The sequence below is a fragment of the Scyliorhinus canicula genome, chromosome 8, assembly GCF_902713615.1.
Source record: "Scyliorhinus canicula chromosome 8, sScyCan1.1, whole genome shotgun sequence".
Classification (NCBI taxonomy): domain Eukaryota; kingdom Metazoa; phylum Chordata; class Chondrichthyes; order Carcharhiniformes; family Scyliorhinidae; genus Scyliorhinus; species Scyliorhinus canicula.
The window spans coordinates 148,670,321-148,695,026 of NC_052153.1; the positions used below are offsets into that span (position 1 = coordinate 148,670,321).

Sequence of the window (24,706 nt, forward strand, 5' to 3'; positions counted from 1 at the left end):
TGGGGTTTGGATTGTTATTTTGTGTACGTGTGCGCAGCCGGTACTCGGGGTACAAATTGAATACGGGGAAGAGCGAGGTTTTTCCCATCCAAACGAGGGGACAAGAGGAGGGGCTGGGGGAGTTTCCATTTAGAGTGGTGAGGGCGGGGAACTTTTGGTATCTGGGTATTCAGGTGGCATGGGGGAGGAAGCAACTGCACAGGCTAAATTTGGCTCGGTTGGTGGAACAGATGAAGGGGGATTTTAGGAGGTGGGATGTGCTCCCGCTTTTGTTGGCGGGACGGGTAGAAACGGTGAAAATTACGGTTTTCCTGAGCTTCTTGTTTGTGTTCCAAAACCTCCCGATTTTTATTTCCACGGCTTTCTTTAGGAGGGTGAATGCACTGATTTCATGGCTTGTCGGGTGGGTAAAATCCTGCAGGTGAAGAAGGTGCTGCTAGAGCGGGAGCGGGGTCTGGTTCTCCCGAACTTCATGAACTATTACTGGGCTATGAATATAGCTATGGCTAGGAAGTGGGTAGTGGGGGAGGGGTCAGAGTAGGAGCAGATGGAGGCAGTCTCTTGCAAGGATGTGTGTTGACGGCACCTTTGCTGTTCTCGCCGACCATGTACTCCACAAGCCCGGTGATGGCAGCCTTGGGGTGTGGAGAGAGTGGCGGCAGTCCCTGAGGCTGGAGGAGGCGTCGGTCTGGGCACCGATCTGTTTCAGGAGGTGGCAACGGGTGGGGATTGAGCAGTTTGGGGACCTATTTGTTGAGGGCAGATTTCCGAGCTTGGGAGAGTTGGAGGAGGAATTTGATCTGCCCATCGGGAATGGGTTCCATTTGCAGATGAGGGACTTTCTCCAGACGCAGGTACCGTCCCTTCCTCACCCAGGGGCTACAGGGCAAGGTGGTGTCAAGCATAGGGGTAGGGGAGGGGTAGGTCTCAGAAATTTACAAGGAGCTGATGTATTGGGAGGGAGCACAGATATGGGTAGTGAAGCACAAGTGGGAGGAGGAATTGGGTAGGGAGTTGGAGGCTGGGCTGTGGGAGGAGGCCCTGATGAGGGTGAATACATAGTCGTTGTGCGCTCGGGTTACCCTTCTCCGGTTTTAAGGTGGTTCACAGGGCACTTTTTATTTAAATATAAATTTAGAGTACCCAATTAATTTTTTCCAATTTTTTGAGGCAATTTAGCGTGGTCAATCCACCTAATCTGCTTGTTGTGGGGGTGACGCAGAGGAGAATGTGCAAACTCCACACTGACAGTGACCCAGGGCCAGGATTCGAACCCAGGTTCTCAGCGCCGCAGTCCCTGTGTCGCAGGGCACATATGATAGAGGCCGAGATGATCAGGTTCTTTGAAGGGGTGGAAGACAGGGTGTGTGCGATGTGCAGGTGGACCCGCGAATCATGTCCACATCTTTTGGGCTTGTCCGAAGCATGGGGGATTCTGGCAGGGGTTTGTTGATGTTATGTCGGAGGTGCTCAAGGTGAAGGTGGTCCCGAATCCTTATAGCATATTTAGCACTGTTGGCTAGTATACTTGTATGGAGCCATTATCCTCCAGTGTCCACATATTCTTTCTGGTAAATGCACAGCAATTAGGTGGGAATTTTCAACTTCCTATTCCCTCCCCATAAATAGGCCAAAATATATATTGCCAAAACATATTTCCCCACAATCTATTCAAGAGTAATTAACAATAAATGAAAAGTAGAAAAAAAATCACAAAACCACTTTTACACAGTCACTGATTTCACATCTCAATCATACCTTGTTTGTGTATCCCATTAAAGTTCAAGTTGACCATTTACTCCACAAAGAAAATTAATAATAGAGGTAGTCTTCTTTGCTGGTTACAGATTTAAATATATTAGACACAATGCAAAAAACATTAAACATATCAGTCTTGAAACGTTAACTTTCTCTGTCCAAGGGGTGGCACAGTGGTCAGCACTGCTGCCTCACAGCACCGAGGACCCAGGTTCGATTCCTGCCCCAGGTCACTGCCGTGTGGAGTTTGCACATTCTCCCCTTGTCTGTGTGGGTCTCACCCCCACAACTCAAAAGCATGACATGGTAGGTGAATTGGCCTCACTAAAGTGTCCCTTAATTGGAAAAAATAATTGGATACTCTAAATTTATTTATTTATTATTATTTTCTTCTTATAAATTTAGTGTACCCAATTCATTTTTTCCAATTCAGGGACAATTTAGCGTTGCCAATCCACCTAGCCTGCACATCTTTGGGTTATGGGGGTGAAACGCACGCAAACACGGGGAAAATGTGCAAACTCCACACGGACAGTGACCCAGAGCCGGGATCAAACCTGGGACCTCGGTGCCATGACTCTAAATTTATTTTTTAAAACGTTCTCTGTCAGGGCAGCACGGTGGCGCAGTGGTAGCATTGCTGCCTCACAGCGCCTAGGTCCCAGGTTTGATCCCGGCTCTGGGTCACTGTCCATGTGGAGTTTGCACATTCTCCCCGTGTTTGCGTAGGTTTCGCCCCCCACAACCCAAAGACGTGCAGCGTAGGTTGAATGGCCACGCTAAATTGCCCCTTAATTGGAAAAAATGAATTGGGTACTCTAAATTTATAAAACAAAACACTCTCTGTCCAGACCTGCTGAGTTCTTCCCGCATTTTCTACTTTTACACTAACTTTGTCACAAACCCAAACAGACATGACGAATACTCCATTTGAGAGACTAAACACATGGGGAAAATTCTCTCTTTGAGACACACCAGGACAGAATCGCAAGTGTTCTACATGGACGAAAGAGGCGCCAGTCCCGGAGCGATTCAGGTCTCGTTAATGGGCTAGCACTGGCGCCACGCAGAACCCGCGCAATTCCAATGCATGCCGATCTTCAACTCTGCCAAGATGATGGCACTAGTTGCGCTGGGGCACGGCCACCCCGTTGATGGGTTGGCTGGGGCAAGAGGGTACCTCGGGGGTGGCACCATTACGACCCATGGTGCTAAGTTCCCAGTGGGCAGTCAGCAGCATACGCAGCCGCTTGGCTACCTTGCAGGCTACGGCAATGGAGGTCCATGCCCGTACATCCCAACCACACAGCCCACCTCCTAGCCACACCCCGGTACTCCTACCCACCCCCCTTCCTCCAAGCCCTGGCAGATGCCCACCAGCACTATAGCCACATTGGACATTTTTCTACCCCATCCGGTACCCTCAGCAGCCATGGTACCGGTTTCCCAATTTGAAATATCAAAAGTGATCCTCACAGTCCATAATTCCTCCTGGCAGAGGCGGAGCATCGCGGTAGGCCCTGAAAATGCCAGGTTGGGCCCGTTAATGATATGCCAACAGCTTTTACTGTACAATTTGCATGCCCACGTCAGCGTGCGGTGTAGAATTCATTCACGCCGCTGTGGAAGGACCGGAGCATGACATTACGTTTGGTGCCCGGTGTAGCCTCTATTTTCGGCTGATGCCAAATTCTCCAAGCAATTGTGTTTCCCGATTCCGGCACGGCCAATCGAGAATCATGTCCAATATCTTTGCCGCCCTATCAAGTAATGTCTTTCTTTTAAATTGTAATCAGTCAAATTGGTGCTGTGCCAGTTCTATTGATAGTTATTGAACAGCTCAGAACATATCTTGCTAAAACACTAGCTTTCTTTGTCAATTGGCTCCCCTTTGCTCCCTTCCTAATGCATTACTTTGAGCAGATCAATTGTCAGGTATCTATCACTACTACTACATTGCTCAATTCACGATTCTTCATGAAATAAGCCTCATTAAGTTAATGTTACTCAGTATACCCAAACAGGCACCAGAATGGGACGACTGTGGGATTTTCCCAGTAACTTTACTGCAGTGTTAATGTAAGCCTACTTGTGACAATAAAGATTATTATATTGTTATTTGGGCAGCACAAGTGGATAGCACTGTAGCTTCACAGCACCAGGGTCCCAGGTTCGATTCCCTGCTGGAGTCTGCACGTTCTCCCCATGTCTGCATGGGTTTCCTCCAGGTGCTCCGGTTTCCTCCCACAGCCCAAAGACGTGCAGGTTAGGTGGATTGGCCATGATAAATTGGCCTTGGTGACCAAGAAGATTAGGTGGGGTTATTGGGTTACAGGGATAGGTTATTGAGTTACAGGGATAGGGTGGAAGTGAGGGCTTAAGTGGGTCGGTGCAGACTTGATGGGCCGAATGGCCTCCTTCTGCACTATTTGTTCTATGTTATAACACCCTATTTGATTAAAAATAATTATTTGGTTATTCCTGATCTCCTGACGTTAATACTGCCATTTTAACAAGCAATCAGGACCAAGAACCAAGTATGTTATCATAAAGGTACCGAACTGTTACTCTGAGATTAACTCACAGCGCAAACCAGGAATTGAACTTGGACAGGTTAGTATGGTTTAATTACATACTGTCTTAATTAACTCAAATCAGGGACATCACTCCAATATAATTTATACTTCACAAAGGACACAAGATCAACCATAAGCACAAGGTATGATAGCCAAGTTATTCTATAAAATGTTAATACGCTGGTGAGCACAAGAGGTTTGGCCTACTGATCGCTGGTCCTGTGTTGTCCTATTCCTGATGCGCATCATGAGACGTTGGAGGTGAATCATCCCCTCCTGGCCGAGGCCTAGGCTGTGGACAGCCTAGGTATTGGTGCGACGGTATGGTGCATGTAATGGTGTCATGTGCTTAGATCACTGGAATCCTTGAAAATTCCTGAAGTATGCTCGTTGATCCTTCATTATCCTTTCTTTGCACATCTGGGAAGATGCCTTTTCCAGAGGACTGCCCAGCAATTCAATTGTTATCCTGGACATTGGTCATGCTGTTGTTTGCTTGATGTTGTCAGAAGAGGGTGCATTGTGGATGCGGTGGCCTGTACCTTTAATTATGCTGATTGAGCAAGTTTATGTTTAGTCATACATGGATTTGTGCATAGTTTTAATCCTAAAAATGCTTTAGTGTCTTATAATCCCTGTGGTTGAGGGAGGACGGTGTTGTTTTCACCCCAGTGACATTAACTGAGAAGATGAGTGGAGTCGGAAGGGGTGGAAGGTTGGGATTGGTAGTGTTTGTTCAAACTCGCTGATCGACAACAGACCCCCAATTAGAGCTCAGCAGTTTGGGGTTCTTTTAAGAATCTGTGCTTATATCCTTCATCAGCCTAGGCAGGCATTTTGTTATCCTAGGGAGGACTGGGCTCTATCTGTTTCTTCCTTCGGGTAGAGTTTGTATCTCCTCCTTACATGGGTCTCTCTCTGTTTCGAAACTAATAACAATATTAATAATCTTTATTGTCACAAGTATGCTTAAATTAACACCGCAATGAAGTTACTGTGAAAAGCCCCTAGTCGCCACATTCCGGCACCTTTTTGGGTTCACCGAGAGAGAATTCACAATGTCCAAATTACCTGGGTCCGCAAGCTGGTTGGGGTGTCCCCTTCCCAGGTTCTCTTATTTCTTCTCTCAGCTGGGTGTGCATGGTGCTCGTCCTGGTTGACTGGGGGAGGAGACGGTGCTCTTGGGGGATGTGGATGTGGAGGGGGATGTGGAAAGGGCTGGGCTGGGCTTGCGCTATCCACAATGCTACTGTGTTGCCCTACGGGTTGTGGAGAGGTCCTGGGGACATCCAATATAAGGGGGTTTTAAGTGCAGTGCTGGGTTGGGCTAGGCCAGGCTTGGCCCTGTGGTCAGTATCCTGTGTTGCCCAGGGGTCTGCGCTCAACCCCCCCGGGTGTGTGGGGACTTGGTTGGGCGGAGCGCTGCACTGAAGAGATATCCTGCTTTTCCCCCAGGGTGGGTGAGGCACTTCCTTGTTGACTGAGTGCCTGGCTCTTCTTCTCGTTGGCATGGGTCGGGCAATTGCCTGAGAAATGTGGGGTTTGGGTTGGATGCTGTTTCTCGGTTATCCGTATGAATAGCACTGGTGGCTCTTGCTTTCTCTTTCTGCTTATTCTCTCCTGGGATGCTTCAGAGGTTCCGCTCCGTGTCTCACTTTGTTTTTGCCCAAGCTATTTGGTTGTGCAGCTCAATCCTGGCCATGTTGAGAAGTGGGTCCTTGGAGCTGGGGTTTCCGTGTATTCTCTTTGGCTTTTTGCAGTTTTGGATATGATGTATCCATTCTTGGCTTTTGCATGGATGCAGTTGGGTTAAATATCCGAAAGAGACTGCTGGGCTGGGTGGATGATGCCCGTGGTGCTGCTGAAGCCAAGAGGGGCTTGTGTTGGTGTGTACCCAATCTGAACATGAGTGGTCCAGTGTGGGAGGGTATGCACTGTCCTGCATGTCAGTTTTTATGACTTTATCTTGTTTTTCCCTTGATTTCTGGTAATATTCAATTTCACCCAATGATTGTACCTAGCCAGTTGTGATGTTGTTCTCCTGCTCCATTTTATGCCCATGTATGTTGAGCCTATTTTCCCTGCACTCCTTATGTATGGTATTATTTTCTAACTTTGTTGCGTCTGTTTCTAAACTGTAAAAGTCTAATAAATAGAGTTTTAAAAATGGTAGCATGCTAACATTTTTGCACATACAGTGGGGTTAAAATGAGTGGCATCTTTATTTTTTTCAGTCGGCAAAAACACCATGGGCTGAGTGGCCTCTTTTTGTACAGTAACTTTTTTATGGTTCATTTCATCTCTTTGCACCAAGTGGTGGCTCCAAGTTTCAGAGGAAACAAGGCACCCAGTCTCAGAAGCCAATCGAAGAAAAACAAACCCAAAAACTACTGAGCCATGTCACCCTTGGGGAGTTGAGCTGCAAGAAGAAAATATACACACACATTACAAGTCAAATATCCATCATCCTGAACATCCTTCCAATACCAAGCTTGTGATTAATGCAGAAACAAGGATACCATTCAAATCAAGAACCAAGACAGGGAACCAGCTTGTTAAATTGTGATTATTTTTTCAAAAATCTCCTGATGCGGTTTCCACAAGTTTATCTTTAATCAAAACCATGGTTGGGATGGGGAAGGAGGATTTGAAATTGTTTTTTTGCCCTCTCAAGTGATTTTCACTGTAGAATGAAGGAACCATTCCAATAAAATAAAAGCATTCTTCTAACTAATGGATAGCGTTTAACATTGTGGAAAGACAATAGGACAAGGCCAAGTTTAGAGCTATTTAAATCGCTTACCTTTCTGTATGCTGCTATAGCAGACAACACAAACTCGAGCTTCCTTGTTTTCCAAATACTGCAGCTTACACTTTTGATTACAACAGGCAGCACAGAAAACCTAAAAAAGTGACTGTATCAGTGCCATTATTAAAACAAATAGCACAGTAAAAATAAAGAATCACACACGTTTGGCATTTTTAAGACAAATTAGCAAGTATGGTGCACTCCACAATTACATTCAAAGTCAATATTCAACTTCCAAGTTATGACAGAAAGTGCATGAAAGGAAAAGTGTGAAGATAAGAACATTCGGCTACAGAGAAGGTCATTTGGCCCCGAGGACCTGCTTCACCATTTGCTAAGATCAGCCCTGTGGTCTACTCTTGCTCCTACTAGTATCCTTGGGATTCTAGGTGGCCCCCCCAGTGATTCTTCTGGGGTACCTCCAGGGTACGAAGTTTCCACCCCAAACCCTAGCAAGATCAGAAGCTCTGGGGAAATATTTATAGAGTTATATTTATTATCTACATAGTACATACATGTGCACAGTAAGAGATAAAGAGGAACCACTCCTCTCAGAGGGCCGTCTGTGGAATTCTCTTCCTCAGAAAGCAATGGTTATGTCATTGAATTCAATCAAAACCGAGTTAGATAGATTTTTGAAACGCAAGGGAGTCAAGTGTTCTGGATGGAAGACAGGAAAGTGGACTTAAGACCACAACAAAATGTACTGCAATAAAAACTTTTGCAGCTTCACAATCGATCACTGGTTGTGAAAAATAGAAATAGCGAAAGTGATTTCACAAAACATGGACCCACATAGTGATAGCATAAGCAGACCTAGCAGGAGAGAAGGCCCAAGACTGTATGCAGATCTGTGTGAATGCAGCAGTATATATTCAACAAAAAAAAATCAAGTAAGTGACACGACAGCTCAACAGTGATTTTTTTTTTGCATTGGGGTTGTTTCTTTCTCCGAAGTTAAAGCAGAGGGTTAAACTAAGAAACACAGTTCTGAAAAGTCAATTGATCGAAACATGAATTCTGTTTCTCTCTCCACAAATGCTACTGAAACCGGTGGATATTTCCAGCCCATTGTTTTTAACTACAGATTTTTTGTATCTTAGTAGCCTAATGAAGAGGCATGACAGGGCATCTGTCCCACCAGATTCACATCCACACACCATCCTGACTTGAAAATATACTGTTGTTCCTTCACTCCTGCAGGGTCAAAACACTCCTGAAAAGCACTGCAGGTGTGCCAACACCACATGAACTGCAGTGGTTCAACAAGGCAGCTTCTCAAGGGCAATAAATGCTGGCTGAGCCAGCAAAGCCCACATCCCTTGAATTATTTAAATGTCTTTTAAAGTGAAAACTCCAGAATGCTTCTCATCATGGATAACCACATGTGGAGCAACTATCGTCAGCTAGAGCATCTTGAGCTTCCAGTCACTACATTATAATGATGTGGAGAGCCAAGTGGATAGAACATTCCAGGAGATGGTCACTCTGTAGTTTGAGTCTTCGCAGGTAGAGATGAGATGACTGCCAGATAAGCAAAGAGGACCAGACCAGATTTCAGATTTGAATATTGGTGCAGGTAATTGTTCTTCTGAGGTGTGCAGCTAGAGACAAGTCCATAGCATCATACATAGAAAATAGAAGCAGGTAGGTGCCATTCGGCCCTTTGAACCTGCTCTGCCATTCATTATGATCATGGCTGATCATCAAGTTCAATACCCTGATCCCACCTTCCACCCATATCCCTTGATCCCTTTAGCACCAAGAACTATATCTAATTCCTTCTTGAAATTACACAACATTTTGGCCTCAACTACTTTCTAGTGGGACTGATCAATTCCACAGATTCACCACTCTCTGGGTGAAGAAATTTCTCCTCACCTCAGTTCTAAAAGGTGGATCCCTTATTTTCAAATTATGACCCCCAAGGTCTGCACTGCCCCACCATCGGGAACATTCTTTCTGAATCTACTCTGTCTAATCCTGTTAGAATTTTCTAAGTTATGAGATCCCTCCTCACTCTTCTAAACTCCAATGAATATAATCCCAACTGATGTAGTCTCTCCTCATGACAATCCCGCCATCATCCCAGTAATCAGCCTGATAAACCTTTGCTGCACTCCCTCCACAGCAAGAACATCCTTCCTCAGAAAAGGACACAAAAACCGTGCACAGTACACCAGGTGTGTCCTCACCAATGCCCGATACAATTGCAGTAAAACATTTCTATTCCTATACTCAAATCCTTTCACTATGAAGGCCAACATACCATTTGCCTTCTTTACTGCCTGCTGTACATTTACCTGCACGCTTACTTTCAGCGAGTGATGCATGAGGGTGCCAAGGTCTCGCTGAGTATGCACTTCTCTCAATTTACATGCATTCAAATAATAATCTGCCTTCCTCTTTCTGCTACCAAAGTGGATAACCTCACATTTATCCACATCATACTGCATCTGCCATGCATATGCCCACTCACTCAGCCAGTCCAAATCACACTGAAGCATCTCTGCATCCTCCTCATAGCTCACTCTCCCCACCCAACTTTGTACTATCTGCAAATTTGGAGATAATGTATTTAGTTCCCTCGTCCAAATCATTAATATATAATGTGAACAGTTGGGGTCCTAGCACACATTCCTAGTACCCCACTAGTCACAGACTGACAATCATATCACGACTCATTTATTCCAACTCTTTGCTTTGTCTGTTAACCAGCTTTCTATCCATCTCAAGACACTAACCATGATTCCAAGCACTTTAACTTTACTTAGTAATGTGTGCGAGACATTATCAAAAGCCTTCCGAAAGTCTAAATAAACCACATCCACTGGTTCTCCCTAGTCAACTTACTAATTACTTCTTCAAAAAATTCGAGTAGATTCGTCATGATTTCCCCTTCATAAATCCATGCTGACTTTGTCTGATAATACCACTGCTTTCCAAATGCTGTGCTATGAAATCCATGAAATAATAATAATCTTTATTATTGTCACAAGTAGGCTTACATTAACGTTGCAATTAAGTTACTGTGAAAAACCCCTGGTCGCCACACTCCGGCGCCTGTTTGGGTACACGGAGGGAGAATTCAGAATGTCCAACTCACCTAACGAGCATGTCTTTCAGGACTTGTGGGAGGAAACCGAACACTTGGAGAAAACCCAGGCAGACACGGGAGAACGTGCAGACTCCGCACAGACAATGACCCAAGCCAGAATCGAACCTGGGACCCTGCCGCTGTGAAGAAACAGTGCCAACCACTGTGCTACCGTGCCACCCCAATGGATTCTAGCAGCTTCCCTACTACAAACGGTAGGCTCACTGGTCTGTAGTTCCTGGTTTCCTCTCAACCTCACTTTTTGAATAGCAAGTTAATATTAGCTACTCTCCAATCTATAGGAACCATTCCAGAATCCAAAGAATTTTGGAAAACGACTGCCAATGGATTTACTATTTCTGAGGTTGATTCCTCAAGTACTCTGGAGTGAAGATTATCAGGCCCTGGAGATTTACCCGTCTTCAATCCCATTAATTTCCCCAAAACTATTTCTTTACTTATCCTAATTTCCTTCAGCTCCTCATTGAAACTTGTATTTCTCAGAATATCTGGTACATTATTCATGTCCTCCTTTGTGAAGACACAAGCAAAGTACCAATTTTAGTTTGCCAGCCATTTCTTTGTTCCCAGTTGTGAATTCCCCCATTTATGATTATTCTTTTTTTTAAAGAAATTTGTCAGTTTTTATGTCCACCGCTAGCTTACTTTCATGTTGTATATTCCCTTTCATAATCAATTCCTTGGTCTACCTTTGCTGAAACTGTTCCCAATCCTCAGGTCTAATGTTTTTTTCTTGCTCATTTATATGGGTCTTCTTTTGAATCTAATACTATCTCTAATTTCCTTTGTAAGCCATGAGTTGGCCACAGTTCCCTTTCTACTCATTCGCCAAATAGAATAAACAACTTTTGGAGTTCATCTATTTGTTCCTTGATGCCTGCCATTACCTGTCCACAGTACTTCCTTTCAGTAATGATTCCCAGTCCGTCATAGCCAACTCATGCCTCATACCATCATTGTTACCTTTATTGAGATTCAGGACGTTGATCTCAGAATCAACTATCCAGCTTGATAAAGAATTCTATCTTATTTTGGTCATTCATCTCCAAGGGTTCTCTCACAACTCAATTGCCACCTAATCTTTTCTCACTGCACAACACCCAGTCCAAGATGGCCTGTTTCCTTCTTGGCTCCTCAACGTACTCCTGCAGAAAACCATCCCGTATACACTCCAGAAGTTTCTCCTCAATTGTACTATGATTGATTTGACTCACCCAATCTATATGCAATCCATCATGGGGGTTCAACTCTACAGAAGCAAAGTGATGAGGTAAGTCAGGATTTTGATAACAGGAGTAGGCCATACAGCCCATTAATTAACTTAGATCATAGCTGGTTATCTATCTCAATGCCACTTTCCCACACTGTCTCCATTTCCCTTGATGTAATTTTTATCCAGAAATCTATCAACTTCTGTCTTAAACATGCTCAATGATTTAGCTTTCACACTTTGCTTGAGAATTCTAAAGAGTTACCACCTCTGAGTGAATAAATTCCTCATCTCCTGTTTTAAATGGCCTGTTTCTTATCCTGAGATTATGTCCCCAGATTTTAGACACACCAGCCAAGGGAAATATCAGATCTGCATTCAGCCTGGGATGCCTCCTGGAAGAACTTTGTACAATTTAACAAAGTCACCCCTCATTCTTTGAAGCTTGAGACAATACAGACCTAGCTTCCTCAATCTCTCCCCATAAAACAATCCAGGGATAATCTGGTGAACCTCTGTTGCACTATCTATGGTAAGAATATACTTCCTTAGATTAGAGGACCAAATGGGCAGCACAGTGGCACAGTGGGTTAGCACTGCTGCTTCATGACACCGAGGACGCAGGTTCGATCCTGGCCCCGGGCCACTGCCCATGTGGAGTTTGCACGTTCTCCCCATATCTGCACGGGTCTTGCCCACACAACCCAAAAGATACACAGGGTAGATGAATTGGCCAAGCGAAATGGTCCCTTATTTGGGAAAAAAAAAATTGGGTACTCTAAATTTATTAAAAAGAACGATTAGGGGACCAAACACAGTGTGTAATACTCTAAATGAGATCTCGCAAACCTCTATATAACTGCTGGATATGGGGAGTCAATAGTTGGGGGAAAACCGACAGATGTATATGCAGCCTCAGACTTGACTCTAGGATGCTACTTTGCTTGGCTGGTGCCAGAATCATGGATGTCACTTGAGTAGTTGAAGCTCAGGGAGGACGGTGAACAGGCAGAGATCATGGTCCATTTTGGTACCAAAGTCAGAACGTGGGATGAGCCCCTGTCGGAATATTTCAGGAAGCTAGGAAAGAAACTAAAAGGCAGGACCGCAAAAGTAAACATCGCCAGATTACTGCCATTGCCATACATAGCGATGACAGAAATAGTCAGATAGTGTAGCTGAATGTGTGGCTGGAGACATGGTGGAGAAGATGGAGCTTAAGATTCCTGGAGTATTGGGGCTGGTTTTGGAAGCAGTCTGAGTAAACCACTCATATTGCACCTCAACAGTGTTGGGGCCAATATTCTGATATGGAGGTTTAGTAGTGTTGTTTTGGGAGTGTTTAAACGGTCAACTGACAAAGAGATGGGAGCCTAAGCGTAGTTATGAAGGGGGTGAAGCAAAGCTGGAAATGGAAAGAAAGTTGTGGAGAATGGAATACAGAAGGAACAAAGGCTACAAAGGAGCATTTCAATTATTGTACTATCACCCCACAGAGGCCATTCAGCCCATCAAGTCCATGCTGGCTCAACAGCAATCCAGTCAGGCATTGTCCTGCATGTTTATTGCACTGCTTTTACTGCATTCACAGCATAAACTATTTTGCCATTCACAGCAGAAACTATTTTTTCCTCACAGACCTCCCAGAGAACAGCGAAAGGGGACATCTTTTCTCTCTCTGCATTTTCTAATCATGCCATTATGTTATACCTCTGCCAAATATGCCTCAATCTCCTTTGCTCGAAGGAGAACAACCTAGTTTCCCCAACCCAACCTTTTAGCTAACATGCCTCATCCCAGGAACTATTCTGGTAAGTATCCTGTAAAGTGTGGTAACCAGTATTGAAAGTATATGCTTCCACACAGAGTTCAGCAAATAAGGCAAATGATCTGAAGGTACAGATGGACACTTGGAAGCATATCATAGCTATAGCTGAAACATGGCTTAAAGGAAGGCAGAAATCATAGCTCAACATTTCTGCTTAAAGGATTTTCATACAGGATAGAAGGGGGATGTAAAAAAACAGTGGGGAGGGGTCGTAATATCAAAAAAACAATCACAACTGTGAAGATGGTAGGCATGTTAGGGGAATCATCAACTTATGGGTTGAGCTGGGCAGCACGGTGGTGTAGTGGGTTAGCCCTATTGCCTAATGGCGGCGAGGTCCCAGGTTCGATCCCAGCTCTGCGTCACTGTCCGTGTGGAGTTTGCGCAATCTCCCCGTGTTTGCATGGGTTTCGCCCCCACAACCCAAAGATGTGCAGGCTAGGTGGATTGGCCACACTAAATTGCCCCTTAATTGGAAAAAATGAATTGGGCACACTAAATTTATTTTTAAAAACTTATGGGTTGAGCTGAGGGGAGGGGGAAAAAGGGTAATTGCACTGCTGAGTGTAAACTAGAGAATACCACCACCCTCCCCCTAACAATCAAAGGGAGTTAGTTAGAAGAGAACATTTCTGAGAAGCACAGCAACAATAGGGCAGAAATAGGGGACTTCAAATATCCCAATATTAAATGGGATAGATCTGTGTAAAAGATTTGGAGAGGAAACAACTCTTCAAACGCATTGAGAATATCTTTTGCCAATACATAGCTAAGTACATAAGGACAATTCTGGGCTTTGTTTTAGGGAATACAGCTGGGAATGTGCCAGGGGTATTAGAAGGAAGAGCTCTTTGGTGGTAGTGATTACATTTTAGTCATTTTAACATAACTATGTGCCGTGGATGTGGCGTATATGGATTTCAGTAAGGCATTTGATAAGGTTCCCCATGGTAGGCTCATTCAGAAAGTTAGGGGGCATGGGATACAAGGACATTTGGCTGTCTGGATACAGAATTGGCTGGCCAAAAGAAGACAGCGAGCAGTAGTGGATGGAAAGTATTCCACCTGGAGGTCGGTGACCAGTGGTGTCCCGCAGGGATTTGTTCTGGGACCTCTGCGCTTTGAAGTTTTTATAAATGACTTGGATGAGGAAGTGGAAGGGTGGGTTAGTAAGTTTGCCGATGACACGAAAGTTGGGGGAGTTGTAGATAGTGTTGAGGGTTGTTGCAGGTTACAGCTGGACATTGACAGGATGCAGAGCTGGGCTGAGAAGTGGCAGATGGATTTCAACCTTGATAAATGTAAAGTGATTCATTTTGGAACGTCGAATTTGAATGCTGAACACAGGGTTAAAGGCAGAATTCTTGGAAGTTTGGAGGAACAGACTGATCTTGGGGTCCACGTACATAGATCCCTCAAAGTTGCCACCCAGGTTAATAGGGTTGTTAAGAAGGGGTATGGTGTGTTGGCTTTCATTAACAGGAGGATGGAGTTTAAGAGCAGTGAGGTTTTGCTGCAGCTTTATAAAACCCTAGTTACACCACACTTGGAATATTGTGTCCAGTTCTCGTGGCCTCATTATAGGAAGGATGTGGATGCTTTGGAGAGGGTACAGAGATTTACCAGGATGCTGCCTGGACTGGAGGGCATGTCTTATGAAGAAAGGTTGATGGAGCTAGGACTTTTCTCACTGGAGCGAAGAAGGAAGAGAGTGACTTGATAGAGGTGCACAAGGTGATGAGAGGCATGGATAGAGTGGATAGCCAGAGACTTTTCCCCAGGGTGGAAATGGCTGTCACGAGGGGGACATAATTTTAAGGTGATTGGAGGAAGGTATAGGGGAGATGTCAGAGGCAGGTTCTTTACATAGAGAGTGGTGGGTGCGTGGAATGCACTGCCGGCAGAGGTGGTGGAGACAGAGTCATTCAGGACATTTAAGCGACTCTTGGACATGCACATGGACAGCAGTAAATTGAAGGGGTGTAGGTTAGGTTGATCCTAGATGAGGATAAATGGTCGGCACAACATCGTGGGTCAAAGGTCCTGTACTGTGCTGTATTGTTCTATGTTCTATGGAAAAAGACAGATAGACCAAGAATAAAAAACTTAAAATTGGGCAACAGGAAATTTTGCTAAGCTGAAATGTGATTTGCCAAAAGTAAATTGGAAACAGGTAATGAAGACAAAATCGATGTCAAAGCAGGGAAGGCTTACAAGGAGATAATAAAGGATCAGAAAAAATATGGACCCACTAAGAAAAAGGTTGGGACTCCAAAATCCAGAACCCACCCCTGCACCTACCTTCCATTTCCTCATCCCCTTCCGGATCATAGAATCTTGGAATTTAGTGTGCAGAAGGAGGTCATTCGGCCCATCGAGTCTGCACCGGCCCTTGGAAAGTGCACCCTACTTAAGCCCATACCTCCACCCTATCCCTGTAACCCACCTAACGTTTTGAACAGTAAGGGGCAATTTAGCACGGCCAATCCATCCAATCTGCACATTTTTGGACTGAGAGAGGAAACCAGAGGAAACCCACACAGACACAGGAAGTGCTAACTCCACACAGACAGTAACCCGAGGCCGGAATTGAACCCGGGTCCCTGGAGCTGTGAGGCAGCAGTGCTAACCACTGTGCCAGCCCTATCGAAGTGTACGTTGGATAGGAAAGGCAAAAAGAAGGGAGTCTATATCTGTCGCCGAGTAAAATACTGCAGAAAGCCCTGAAGAGGCTCAACAAGGCAGAATGAAATTAGAAATGAAATTGAGAGAGCAAAAAAATTAAAATATTACTGGCAAGTAGAATTAAGAATTATCCAAAGGCGTTTTATAAATACATGAAAAGCAAGAGAATGTTATATTAGTGATCAAAAAGGTAACTTGTATGTTGAGGCTCATGAGCATGATTCTTAATGAATAATTGACATCCCTCTTTACAAAAGTGGTGGCTAAAGCAGGTATGTTAAGGAGGAGGACTTGTCAAATATTGGATAGGATAAACAAACAATGAGAGGGGAAACATTAAGGAGATGAGCATCTTAGAAAGTAGATAAATTGGCAGGTTCATATTAAATGTAACCCTGGCTGCTAAGAGATCCAAGAGAGGAAGTCACCAAGGTTCTGGCCATCATTACCCAATCCTCTCTGGCTATGCTTGGTACCATAAGAAAAGGATAGACTGTGTAATCAGTCAACCAAACCTCCAATTTCTGGGGGGGGTAGCACAAATCATCATTTAGAAAGGTACAGATTAATAAAGGGCAGTCAGCATGGATTTGTTATTGGAAGGCAGTGTTTGATTAACTTGGAGATAGTAACAAGGATTATTGCTGAAGGTAGCTTGGTCAACGTAGTCTACATTTATTTTAGCAAGGGTTTTGACAAAGTTGACAAATTAGCAACTCACCCAAGCTCCTTTGACATAATTTACCAAACGTGCGACCTCTACCGCCTAGAAGGACAATGTTAGCAGATGCATGGGAACACCACCACGTGCAAGTTCCCCTCTAACACAAACATCATCCTGACTTGAAGCTGTATCGGTGTTCCTTCACTGTCGCGGAATCAAAATCCTGGAACTCTTCCCCCCCCCCCCCCCCCAACAGCACTGTGGGTGTACCTACATCACGTGGGCTGCAGCAGTTCAAGGTGGCAGCTCACCACCGCCTCCTTGTGGGCAATTAGGGAGGGCAATAAATGCTGGCCCAGCTAATGATGCCCACATCCTATGAAATAATTTTTGAAAAGTTTTACATTCAAGGGCAAGTACTAAGTGGAATCCAAAATCAGCTGAGTGGCAAGAATCAAAAGACAGTGATCAGCAGATGTTTGTGACTAAAAGCAGTTTCCCTTGAGGATCTGCAGCACTCAAGAAGGCTGTTTTCTATATGGTTCTGCAGTGCTCAATACTAGATCCTTTGCCCTTTGTGGTATAATCACTGATTTAGACTGAAATGTAGAAGGCATGATGAAAATGTTTGCAGGTGATACAAAAATTGTCTGTGTAGTTGTTAGTGAGGAACAAATCTGTAGACTGCAGGAAGATGGCTATGGACTAGCCATAGGCTAGTCAAGGTGGATGGAAAATTGGCAAGTGGAATTCAATCGGGAGAAGCATGTGGTAATATACTTGGAGAAGAGTAAAAGAGGCAACAGAATACACTATAAATGGTAGGATATTGCAAAGTTAGAGAAACAGAGGGACTGGAATGCTTTTCTACAGGCCTCTGAAAGCAGAACAGGTAGATAAGGTGGTTAAGACAGCATATGAAATAACTTCCTTTATTTATCATGACATAAAATATTAGAACAGGAGGTTATGCTGGAACGGTATAAAATACTCATTCGACCACAACTAGAAAACTGTGTACAGATTTGATCACCACATTACAGGAAGGATGTTACTTCACTAGAGGGTGCAGATGAGATTTTCAGGGATATTGTCAAGACGCATACAATCCCTGCAGTATAGGAGGGCTGCATTTGGCCCATTGGGTCTGCACCAACTCTCCAGAGGAGCACCCAACCTAGGTCCATTCCCCCGCCCTACCCCTGTAACCCCACCTAAACTGCATGTCTTTGGACATTAAGGGGCAATTTTAGGATGGCCAATCTACCTAACCTGCAAATCTTTTGACTGTGGGAAGAAACCGGAGCACTCGGAGGAAATCTACGTAGACACGGGGAGAAAGTGTGAACTTCACGCAGTTATCCAAGGCCGGAATTAAAGCTGTGTCCCTGACGCTGTGAGGCAGCAGTGCTAACCACTGTGCCACCTCAGAATGGTGAATGTTAGTCACAAGGAAAGAATGAATAGACTGGGGTTGTTTTCTTTGGACAGGGGAGTTGGAGGAGAGATTTAATTGACAGATACAAAATTTGTGGGGCCTGCATAGAGTGGATAGGATATGTCTATTTATATTAGCAGAGGATCAATATTCAGGTATCATTTAAAGGAATTGACAGATGAATTAGAAAGGAGCCGCATCGAAATTTTTCATCAACAGGATGATGGGGTTCTGGATTCCACTACCTGAAAAAGGCTGTTGAGACAGAAAGCCTCATTGTATTTATAAAAAAAATATTCGAAATACATTCAACATGTTGTAACCCAACCAAGGGTTACAAACCAAGAGCTGGATAGTGAGATTAGGTTGCTTTGGTCATTTTTGGTTGACGTGAACATGGTCTTGTGGAGATAGATGCTATGCTATTAAATGCTTAAGTTTACTTTTTTTTAAATAAATTTAGAGTACCCAATTCTTTTTTTCCCCCCCAATTAAGAGGCAATTTAGCATAGCCAATCCACCTACCCTGCACATCTTTGGGTTGTGGAGGTGAGACCTGCATAGACATGGGGAGAATGTGAAAACTCCACATGGACACTGACCCCGGGGACACTGTGCCACCATGTCGCCCCAAAATGTTTAAGTTTCTATGAAGAATGTGCACACATCAAATCTCATGAAACTCAAATATGTAGTATTTCGGAGCAATCATACGGATTGACAAGTTATAAATTTTCAGGTAAAAATCAAACAGCTAGTTTGAACCATTTTAAATCAAAAGGCGGAGGGCTGTAAAATTAACATAAAGAAATAGACCATATAGCCCCTGAAACCTGCTCTCCCATTCAATATCATGGCTGATATTCTGCCTCAACCCCACTTTCTCACATGCTCCCTATGCCCCTTGATTCCCTGAGATACCAAAAATCCATCTATCTCCACAACGCCATAATAAAGGGAACATTTCTTCCCTCTATTCAAATCTTATACATTTCAATGTGATCAACTCATTCTTCCACTCCACAGGTAATTGGCTCAATTCACTCAGCCTCTCATCAGTGAACAACATCCCTCTCATTTCAACTATTTTGATGAACACAAATAACCAAGTAAACTAAATGAAATAAACATAGGGACAGAGTGAAGGGACAGTCACTGAAAGGGAACCTGCCTGGAGCCAATCTAATGGCACCTCATTACCATCCCAAACACAATATTTCCTTAGCTTTAGGGACCAATATTGCAGAGTGCCCCAAGTGTTCTGTCAACAGCACCCAAAACTGTAGGACGCATTCCTTATTCTTGTAATCTAACCCCTTTTCAAAAAAGGCCAACATGCAATTTGCCTTCTTAATTTGATGCTGCACCTGCATGCCAAGTCCCTCTGAGAATCAACATTTAGAAATTTAACACCTTTTAGTTAATATTCTGCTTTTCTGTTTCTTACTACCAAAACCTCACTTCTCCAATTATACACCATCTGCCACCTCACTTAAACTTGTACATTCCCTTGCCTCCGTCTTCCTCACAGCTTACATTCCCACTTAGTATATCAGCAAACTTGGATACATTACCCCAGAAAATTGAAAACAAAATTTCTTGCCATTGAATAAATTGACACACAACTTACTTGTCCACATGCTCTGCAGTGATGTCGCCTTTTTGTGAAAGTGAACCTAGCTTGACATTTTGCACAGTTTGGTGCTTCAGAATCTGGTATCCATTGTGGCTGATTCTGTCCCAGTACAGTCGCTTCTTTGGTGAGCTGTTCAGTGACATCAACACCTTCAGATGCAATTTCTTCATAATCATGTGTAATCGAATCATAGGATGGTCCAAACACTTGTGTCCCATCTTCTGTAGAAATGTCATAATTACAAGTGGAGCTTAAAATGGATGGGCTTTGGACTGTTTCAGAAACAAGACCTTTTGATTCAATATACACTGTGCACTGATCCAAACCATCAGCAGCATCCTTAGGATTATCAAGAATTGGACCATTCAGGTCTCTATTTGATTGAATGCCTGCTTGAGAATTAAGAAGTTTGGGTCTTGCACCTCCAAAATTAATTTGATTATTAAGGGTAGAGTTGACTATTTGATCAGGGTCAGTGGCAGACAATGACTCATTCTTTTTGGTTCTGCCTGGTTTTTGAGTTATCCCAAACAGTAGGTCATTTACAGCAGGGTTGACTAAACCATTTTCTGTTGGGGATGGAGTGCTCTCAGTATTTAACGTTAACTTCCCTTTTTCATGCTCAGCTGATATGGGAGTCTCTTCTTCCCAAGGACCACGACTTATACCATCAGCCACAACATCTTTAGGAAGACTTCGAGAACCAACTGTTTCAAGCAAACCAGTTTGGCTAGTAGTAGGCTCCGAAAAGCTTTGAACTGAATGGCCTACCATGGGTTCTGTTAAACCATTCGGATCACTTTGTTCCATTAAGAACGCATCAAGCTCAGAATCACTAACCAGCATATCATTTATATCATATCCATCTTGGTCAATGTCATTAACAAAAGAAAACTCTGCTGTAAATTCTTTGTAAGTCGACACTGCTTCCATGTCATTTACATTATTCAATACCTCTTCAAGTGGTTTAGCTACAGTTTCTGCAAGAGTAGCTGAAGATATCAAAGTTCTTTCATGTTGCACCCACTTGTTTGGATATTTTTCATCCTTTTCCTCAGTCTTCTCTTCACCTTCAAAATATACAGGTTCCATGGAAGAGATATCACCATTATGCTCCAAATTCTGATTGGTGCCATCCACAAGAGGTAGACCTTGATCACATTGTTTGGAGCTCAGGTTAACAGAGTCTTTAATAATGCACGTGGCCAAGTCATAGTCTAACGTCCCATTAGATTCTTTTTGAGATGAGTTGGCTTGCGAATCCTGCTCTGAATCAACTGAGTTTATGGCACAGCCTGCTGCAGGAAGTGGAATCAACAAAGAATCTGAAGATTTGGTCAGATTATTCATTTGACCCATCCTATTTGCATTTTTTGTTAATCCTGCATTACATGTATATCTCACTTTTAAAAATTCCTTTTCGACCTCCAAACCAGTTTCAACATCCTCCGCCTCACAGGATACAACAGCGGTTACATTGTTCAAATTTACACTTGTAGGCAAATTGGCAGGATGTTCCAGTCGCTTGTTGGTGCAAGCGTGGTATCCAGTAGCATCGTCAATTACAGAACTGATTTCATTGGTGTGTTTTGAAACAAATGATAACTCTTCACTTTGTTCAGACTGAGGCAATTTTTCAAGATGTTCCTCTTCCTTTTGAGGTTTATCGTCTTCGAGTTCATCAGGACTCTTGTGCTGGTTTGGATATTCTTGGTTCTTTATTTCTGCATTAAAATAACCTGAATGTTGTGGCTCAAGCCCTGTACCATTATGAAAAGATATATTCAACTCCAATAGACTTGTAATTCCTAGACTCTCTCCTCCTGAACATTCCAATTCTCCAATATGAACTGGTGGAGAAGGCTGATTAAAGTCTATCAGCAGAGAGCCACTAGCCCGATTCTCAGTGGGTTCAATTTCAGCTTCATTATCAACCTCAGGGCCATTTGTTTCATGGGTCACACTTTCAGTGTCACTTATTAAGTCACAGATAGGTCCACTGCCTCTGTTATGATTGAACTGCTCAGGGTCACCAGATGCTCTGCTATCAACAGTAGACAACAAGTCTAATTCTGTTAGAGTTTTTTGGGATTGTGACAATGTTAAAGTTTCTCTCGGATCAGCAATGCATGGCGACAATGAATCTGTTTTGAGCCGACCATCAGATGCATCAAATGAGTGTGTGCTGAATGTCGCCTGTGCAGTGGATGCAGGCAAGTTTGTTAAGTATTTTGAGTTTGATTGAAGAGATGGATAGTCTGAAGATATGGGCTCTTCTACACCAGTCTTGCAAAAATCATTTTCGTCTTTAAAACAAAAATCAGGACAAAATATCAAAATTAAAATTACACAAAGTTTTAACTCCACAATTAACAATGGGGAAATTTGTAAAACATGTAAAATATAGTACCAAAATAGAACAGCTTAACTGCCTGGGCAAAGAAATCATCACAATTAGTAAATGTGTTTATCATATCATAGAATCAGAGAATCCCCACAGTGCAGGAAGCCATTCAGCCCATCAAGTCTGCACCAACACTCCGAAAGAGCAACCTAACCTAGGCCCACTCCCCCGCCCAACCGTTGGGACACTAAGATAATCTAGAACGACCAATTCACCTAACCTACACATCTTTGAACTGTAGGAGGAAACCGTAGCACCCAGAGGAAACCCACGCAGCCACATGGAGAACGTACAAACTCCACAGACAGTCACCCAAGGCCGGAGTTGAACCTGGATCCTTGGCGCTGTAAAGCAACGGTGTTAACTACTGTGCCCCCCAAATGCTGAAGAGTTTTTAAACACTAGTTTATTTTTTAACCAAATAAAAGATACCACACATTACATAATTGAAGTGGATGATTGTGTAGTTAAGAATATGGTCATGCTTACTCAAACAGAACTAGTGTAGCATTATTCAACAACGAGCCTCAGAACTGGATGGCTAAGGGGGAGTAAAAATTGAGTAACTTGCCGACACTGAAACTACATGATTTGAAGTAAAGAACTACAATGCAGAAAATATATCAACTAGTAAGGAGATTCGATAGAGAAAAACACTCCTGGCAGGATGCACAGGGCATTGAACAGAAAGATCTTATTGAGAAAGGTGCTGGGTTGAGGTCAAGCACTTCCTCAGAAGTGACTTGGAGAAATGGGCATTAGGAAAAAGGAAGCATACAATTTCAGCCTTCATAGACAGTCACTCAACTTAACATAATTTTGCCATCACTCGCAGGGCAGATGCTTCCTTCAACCTCGCCAACTATAGCAAAGCCCAGACACGCCAGGTTGAATCCAGTAAAGAATAATGGAATGGATGCAATCAATGTGATGACTAATAGAGTCCAAAATTAAATGAGATTAAGCAGTGAATAAACTTTACATAGCAATAGTTCTATGCAGACACCATACACAGTGTCTGGTCTGGGAGAATTTAATGTATACAGTTTTGAAACATCACAAAGCTCATCACTCAGTACAACGTTCTTCAAATTTTCAGACAATTTCACAAGGAGGAAAATCTACCAGGTTGTAGCACAAAAGCTTGTTTACCCCACCCAAGTTCTTAGCCTCTGCAAAATGACTGTGAAAAGCATCAAAACAGATACCAGCACTAACATGAGGAGGAAAAAGTTACATCTCTGGACTATTCCTGCGCAACTCAAAGCATCAGATTAATTTAGGGCTCCAAAACAGACTGCACACTAACTGAAAGGGGAAAATAAATTAAAGATGTCTGAAAGAAAAATACAACCAACCTGGATTTTGCTCAAACTCATCAAGCAATTTGTCCAGGTCACAAACTGCTGACTTGAAGTAGCTGTCCATTCTGGGTATTTATAATTCAAATCTGAAGCTTTCATGCTCCTGTAAGAATGAACAGAGTAGATTTTTAAAATCGGGTTATGGTTAAGGTTGAAAGTCATTAAATGTTGCATTTCCTACATGACAACAAATTGGAAAGTACTTTTTGGCTGTGAAATGTTTTGGGACATCTGAGGTTATTGAAAGTCCTATGTAAATGCAAGTCTTTGTTCCCTCTGTATTTCCATGGTTCTCGCCAAAAGGAATGGTCATACAGGAGTCATATTAACTGACACACAAGTATGCAAGCAGGAAGGTAACTTAAAAGTAATAGACTTTTAAAAAACTGGAAAAAGATCAGGACAACTAGATCCAATTTGTCTGCAGTGATATTTCTATAATTTCACAAATCTAAAGCAGACTACTTAATGGGACAAAAGTAGGAAAAAGGACAAAATAAATGTTCAACCAAACCCCTGCCAATAATCTGTGCTGATTATTCAAATTAATTTTGTTACTGACAAGATTAATCTGTGGTTACTGGAGAATAAAAAATTCAAAGAATCAAAAACGTTGGATTTTAAAAATATTATGAAATAATTTTAAAACCTAATATAAAAGTAAAATAATTTTAAAATTGCGACTGTTGAATAGTAGGAAAGGGTAAATCAAGGATGAACAATGTACAAAACTAAGCAAATTTTAAACGGAAGAAACTTTAAATTGCTTTATTAGTTGAAAAATTGATTTTAAAAAACTATCACTTTTTTTCAAAGGCTGATGTGAACAAAACTCAGTCTGCATACTTGTCAGTACAACAAATAGATCAAATGCAAACCAAAATGCCGCAAATACAACACCTACCCTTGTGAAAAGGGCAGCAAAACCTGTCTATTTTTCATAAAGGATAGAATACGTGATGGAAAGTGGGATATTTTAAATAACATTTTAACTTGCTTAATTGACATTGTACAAACCTGTTTATGAAATAAAGGATACACAGCAAGATACTGTCTCAATATGAAATCACCAAAAATATTAAAATTAGTATGCTTCAAATGGCAATAAATTAAATAATGACACTGGCAAAATGTTTTGGTGGTAGTTACATACTGTAGTTTATATATCTCACTAAACCAAACAGGAGAGTTAGGTGCAAGTTGACAAGAATTAAAG

At 42.9% G+C, this 24,706-nt stretch overlaps 1 protein-coding gene across 5 annotated transcripts in view; it reads right to left on the minus strand.

The window, feature by feature from the left end:
* Positions 1-24,706, minus strand: part of LOC119970564 (zinc finger FYVE domain-containing protein 16-like) — a 125,577-nt gene that overhangs the window by 95,381 nt on the left and 5,490 nt on the right. For 4 of the 5 annotated variants that reach the window (XM_038805393.1, XM_038805396.1, XM_038805392.1 and 1 more), the window contains exons 2-4: positions 23,485-23,593; positions 19,717-22,028; positions 7,138-7,237 (exon numbers count right to left, since the gene is read on the minus strand). In XM_038805393.1, coding sequence (XP_038661321.1) covers positions 7,138-7,237; positions 19,717-22,028; positions 23,485-23,554 — 2,482 coding nt within the window. In that variant the 5' untranslated portion in view covers positions 23,555-23,593. The remainder of the gene's footprint in view (positions 1-7,137; positions 7,238-19,716; positions 22,029-23,484; positions 23,594-24,706) is intronic. The other variant, XM_038805395.1, reaches the window with a different exon arrangement.